The sequence below is a fragment of the Heptranchias perlo genome, chromosome 39 (genome assembly GCF_035084215.1).
Source record: "Heptranchias perlo isolate sHepPer1 chromosome 39, sHepPer1.hap1, whole genome shotgun sequence".
Classification (NCBI taxonomy): Eukaryota; Metazoa; Chordata; class Chondrichthyes; order Hexanchiformes; family Hexanchidae; genus Heptranchias; species Heptranchias perlo.
In genome coordinates, this window is record NC_090363.1 from 16085438 (window position 1) to 16091424 (window position 5987).

Here is a 5987-nt window from a genome sequence, read left to right on the forward strand (position 1 = left end):
GCCCTGTAATTCCACAGGACCCTAGTCACCAAGGCCCTGAAATTCCACAGGACCTGGACATCAAGGCCCTGAAATTCCACAGGACCCTCGACACCAACGCCCTGTAATTCAACATGACCCTAGATACCAAGGCCCTGAAATACAAAAGGATCTTAGTCACCAAGGCCCTGAAATTCCACAGAACCTTAGGCACCAAGGCTCTGAAATTTCACAGGGCCCTAGTCACCATGGCCCTGAATTTCCACAGGATGCTAGATACCAAGGCCCTGAAATTCGAAAGGTCCCTCGTCACCAAGGTCCTGAAAATCCACACGACGCTTGATACCAAGGCCCTGAAATTCCACAGGACCCTAGACACCAAGGCCCTGAATTTGCACAGGACCTAGCCACCAAGGCTCTGAATTTGCACAGGACCTAGCCACCAAGGCCCTGAATTTCCACAGGACCTAGCCACCAAGACTCTGAAATTCCACAAGACCCTAGATAGCAAAACCCTGATATTCCACAGGACCTGGACACCAAGGCACCGAAATTCCACAGTGCCTAGACAGCAAGGTCCCGAAATTCCACAGGATTCTAGTCACCAAGGCCCTGAAATTCCACAGGACCCTAGATAGCAAGGCCCTGAAATGGCACAGGATCTAAACACCAAGGCTCTGAAATTCCATAGGATCTAGACACCAAGGCCCTGAAATTCCACAGGACCGTAGACAACAAGGCCCGAAAATTCCATAGGACCTGAGACACTAAGGCTCTTAAATCCACTTGGCCTAGACACCAAGGCCCTCCCTATAGTTTGGGGAGGGTGTGGGGGGGCGGTTGGTGTCGACAAAGATTGGTTTGGGATAATGCCCATTTTGTTACCGTCCATCAATTTCCTTCAATCATTTAATTGAATTTAAATATTGAGTAGATTCCGTGCTTCGCACCCATACCCACTCTGGGACCCACAAGATGATGCTCGGGATTGTTCTATTACAATTTGGGCATGTGCACATGTGACTGCGCTTATATCTGTGTACGTGCATATCCAACTGTATATGTTTGTGTGTACGTGCAATGTATTTATCTATGTGTTTGTCTCTGCGTATGTGTGTATTTGTGGTGCGTATTTGTGTGTCTATGTTTGTGAATCTTATGTATTTTTGTGTGTATGCATGCATATGCAGTATGTATGTGTATGCGTATGTGTGTGCTCGTGTGTGCTTATATGTGCATGTTTTTGTCTGTATATCTGTGTCTGCACTCGTGCGTGTGTACATGCATGCCTATATATGTCATCATGTGCATGTGCCTGAGTGTGTGTGTGTCTTTATACATGTGTACATATGTCTATGCGTGTGTATACATGTGTCCAGTTGTATGTGTGTGCACTTGTGTATGTACGTGGTCTCAGCACTCCTGTTGTCGGGGAGGGGGGGGGGGGGGGGTGAAGGCAGCTGTGTACTGGGGGCCGGGAGGTTGAATAATGGAGATCTGAGGGATAGGAGATTATATTTTTCTGATTTGTTAACAACGCAAGAAATCCAAAGCAAGGGAAAGGTCTTAATTAAATAAACACGTTATAGGAGCCAAGGGACGCTTAATCATATTCTTCAGCTCATCTCTGAATTTACTCTGGGAAACTGCATAAATAAAAGTGTTTGTGCAGCAACTCAAAGCCCTAAGCATATACCCGGATTGTTCCATAATGGTGAAAGGGTCGTTATATTTTGCGTCCAAAAATTGGGTATCTGCAAATTGTACACATATATAAAATAGGAAATTTACCATCCATAACAGTATAAAACTGCCAGATATGGCGAGCAGTAAAATTATCGATTTCCTTCGCTTCTCCATCTCTGGGTCATTTTGATTCTCAGCATTGTTTCCACGGAGTCCCCTCCTCACCCTATTGGCCAGTACAATGTGCCTGATGGTCAGAGCATTGAGCAGTAAAATCAAAACAAATGGAACAAAGGGGGTTAAAATAGTTTCCAACCACAAAAATGCTACCCATATGGGTAAGGTATAGAAGCTTGACCTTAAATTGCAGGACCATGGTACATTGTCAATTATTTCTCGAGGTTCATGTATGAAGTAGATTGGAACATTTTCTAAAACGCTCAAGGAACACACCACTGCTATAACCACAGTCGCAGTTTTTTCGGTGCAATAATTTGTTTGTAACTTTTGGCAACAAATGGACACAAATCGATCAAAGGTGAAAACGACAGTTAACCAGACAGAAGAATCAATGGAAGCGAAAAGCAGAGTAAGATTAAGACAGCAAATAGGAGTGTAGTTCAGGAATGAATATGGGAAATTAGCATCTTTAGTCTCATACAGGATTACTTCAAATATCAGGACCAGTAGATCCGCCGCTGCCATGGCCACCAGGTAACGGGTAATGCATTTGGAGAGGCCGTAACTTCCGCGGGAGAGAATCACAATTGTCACCAGATTAGCTGCGAAGAGGAGACAATGACATTATAACTCTCCTTATATTGTCGACATTTCTTTTGTATGAAAATTCATGCGCTCGTTATCTTGTCACTCAAAAGTCTCTCTGGGGCGAATGTTAACCTAACTCATAGGGCAAGATCGTACTCGCCAGTAGTTTCATTAAATAACGTTTCAACAACCGGAATATAAACATATGTTTAACCGGAATATATTTCAAGCTGTCTTCAAACCACCTTTAACAACGTGAAAACTGTTTTCAATCAACCACGTTGAGCAGAAGAATGATAAAGAATCAGTCCTTATCTCACGCCCCAAGCCCCTGATATGATTGGCAATTTGTAGCTTTGGGACCGAATTTTTCGTGCCTTCAGTTTTCCAGAATAAAAATATATTTTTTAAATTCTAGCCGCAAGTTTATTAAAGTCTGTTATTGATTTATATCATTTGATCCTTGTCTTATTAAATCCGAAGAAAGCAGCGGCAACACAGATTTTATCTCCAGCAATACTTCACTGGATAGAATTTCGGGGGTTTGGAGGTTCTTTCAATCGCTTGTCGAAACTTTGACCTTTCACACCTCCTCTCCCGGCTTTCCGATAATCTCAGCAACTTATCTTGGTGGATATTTTTTTTAATTTTTCAATAATATTTGCCATCCAGAACCAAGCTGTGATGCTAATATTTGGCTCGAACTGAAAATTAGAAGACTCTCTACAAAGACGACGAAATCCCCACCAAATTGCTTAATTTAAAACTTCAGAACAAATTGTGCTGCCCATCAGGTTATTACATTAAGAATATTTCGGAAACTTGGTGTTTTCTTATTATTATTCGATTGATGGGGACAATTAATGCCTACACTTTGAAACAAAGAGACAATATTATTACACCGTTAGTAGGAGCAGTGATAGAGTTAAACCCTTCTAATGATGAATATTAACTGATATAAGCGGCTTACCAGGAATACCAACTGCTGCAAGAATAGGGTAGTATATGCTTTCGATCTGTATGATTACCGGTTGACGCATTTTCGGAGAGACGCGTCGTTTTCTGTTAGTGTTATGGACACGCAGATGTTCTGCTTTCAAAATAAGATCTCTTTATACCTGAGAGAAACCTCAAATGACACACAAGCATTGCACCATGATTGGCATTAGCTACAGTCAGTTAAACAAACAGATTAAGCCGAGCAATTTATTCACACTGATCAGGGAGGAGGATATTTTACAACGAAATTTCACATTGAAAAATAGAAGTCTAGAATATTACCTTGATCATATTTTGGAAATAAAACATTTTGAAATCTGCCCTCCTGAAGTAATGGTACAGATTCCTGCAGCTGACGAAATTTAATTATAGGTTCACAGAAGGCATTTGATGATATAAATGTCTACATTTGTGGTAGATTAGAACCATTTACATATTCTGTACATCATTATGATTTATTTTTGAATTTATACTTTAGATCATATCGATATAAGGACGCTTCATGGTGTAGGTGAGATCGAAGAGCGTTCACAGTTAAACACAAAAGGTGATATAGTCAGTTGTAGAGGCTGAGCAGCCCCACGGATATGCTGAGATGTTGGATTTCAGCTTCAACAGGATTTGAACGGACGTGAAACGGGTAGGGTCTGGTCTGAAATGTACCAGGTGTGAGAAAAGGGAATGTGGTAAGAATCTCAATAGCCTTTGTAATGGTTATGGGACTTTATGGACGTCAAATTCTAAGTGGATGGAGGGTAAAAAGTAGAATTCAGGCCGGCTGTGGAGCCAGAATTTGGAGCACGACCCGATTCGGCCCCTCGGGTCAAAGGGTAATGTAGCCGCGCCTGAAGCCGAGTTATCTTAAAAATATTGCACTGAGCCACTAATGCCCATTTAGCCAATTGTGTATTTTGGTATGATGGTGTAATGATCTGGAATGCATGGCCTGAAAGGGCGATAGAAGCAGATCCAATAGTAACTTCCAAAAGATAATTGGATAAATACTTGAAGGGGAAAATTTTCCAGGGCTATGGCGGATGAGCAGTGGAACGGGACTAATTGGATAGCTCTTTCAAAGATCCGGCACAGGCACAGGCCTGCGCTGTAACTACAATGACACTTGGATAATATGATATTAAAATGATGGGGTACAATCAAATTGTGGCCAAAACGGAATCCGTTTCCCACAGCAACGGATGCTGGAATGGGGTTAGTGAATGTGCCAGTGTTGTATATGAAAGTTAGATGGGCCAGTTTGCGATACTTATATGTTATTTTCAAAAACTCTTCAAAACGCTTATCCATACTTGATGCCCAAAGTTACATCCCAGTTGGAACTGAGCTAGCTGAATGCAGTCAGGCCCGCGATTCAGGCATTACAATTCGTCTCAGCTCCCTTGTATTAGGTAGGAATATAGGAATAAGAGTAGGCCATGGAGCCACCCGAGTCTGCTCCGCCATTCAATTCGATCACGGCTGATCTATATCTTAACTCAATCTACCCACCTTGGTTCAATGCACCTTAATATCCTTCCCTAAGAAAAATCTATCAATCTCACTTTTGAAATTTTCAATTGACACCCAGCCTCAACAGTTTTAAAGGGGAGAGAGTTCCAGATTTCCACTACCATTTGTGTGAAGAAATGCTTCCTGAAATCACCCCTGAACAGCCTAGCTCTAATTTCTAGGTTATGTCCCCTAGTTCTGGACTCTCAGACCAGAGGGAATACTTACTCTCCATCTCCCCTTTCAACTCCTTTAATTGTCTGGAATACCTCAATTAAATCTTCCGTTAATTTTCTATGCTCAAAGGACTATAAGTCCAGTCTATGCAAACTGGCCACATAATTTAACCCTTTAAGCCCCGGTAACATTCTGGTAAACCTGTGCTGCACCCCCTCAAATACCAATATATCCTTCCTGAGGTGCAGTGCCCGGAACTGAATGCAATAAATTAAATGGGGTCTATCTAGACCTTTATATAGCTGTTACATAATTTCCACACTATGTATTCCAGCCTAGTGAGATAAAGCCCAACATTCAATTAGCCATTTAAAATACGTTTGTACCTATCCGTTGGCGTTTAGTTATTTCTGCACTTGGGGACCTAATACTTTCTCCTTGTCCACAGTTCCTAGCTTCTCACCATTTAGAAAATAATCTGATCTGTCTTTCTTCGGTTCAAAGTCGTTGGCATCACGTTACAACCAAAATACTGCGGATACTGGAAATCTGAAATAAAAGCAGAAGATGATGGAAAAGCTCAGCAAGTGAGGCAGCAGCTGTGGAGAAAGAAACAGAGTTAACATTTAAGTTCGAAGACCTTTCGTCAGAACTTGAAGATGTTAAAGAGCTAAAGTTTTCAAGCAAGTACAGAGACAGGAGAAGGGGTGGAGAGGAGGTGACGAAAGAATGAAAGGGAAGGTCTGTGATAGGGTAGAGGGCATCAGAGATTAGAAGACAAAAGGGATGTTGACGCAAAGTAAGGAGGGTGCTAATGGGACAGGTTAAGAAACAAAAGATCGGTCTAGATTAGTTATAAATGCCAACAGAAG

At 41.8% G+C, this 5987-nt stretch overlaps 1 protein-coding gene across 1 annotated transcript; it reads right to left on the reverse strand.

The window, feature by feature from the left end:
* Window positions 1-1545: 1545 nt before the first annotated feature.
* Window positions 1546-3473, reverse strand: LOC137305292 (probable G-protein coupled receptor 139). Its single transcript, XM_067974143.1, has 2 exons — window positions 3404-3473; window positions 1546-2447 (listed from the first exon to the last, which is right to left on the reverse strand). The coding sequence occupies exons 1-2, from the start codon at window positions 3471-3473 to the stop codon at window positions 1546-1548; spliced, it is 972 nt and encodes a 323-aa protein (XP_067830244.1).
* Window positions 3474-5987: the final 2514 nt, after the last annotated feature.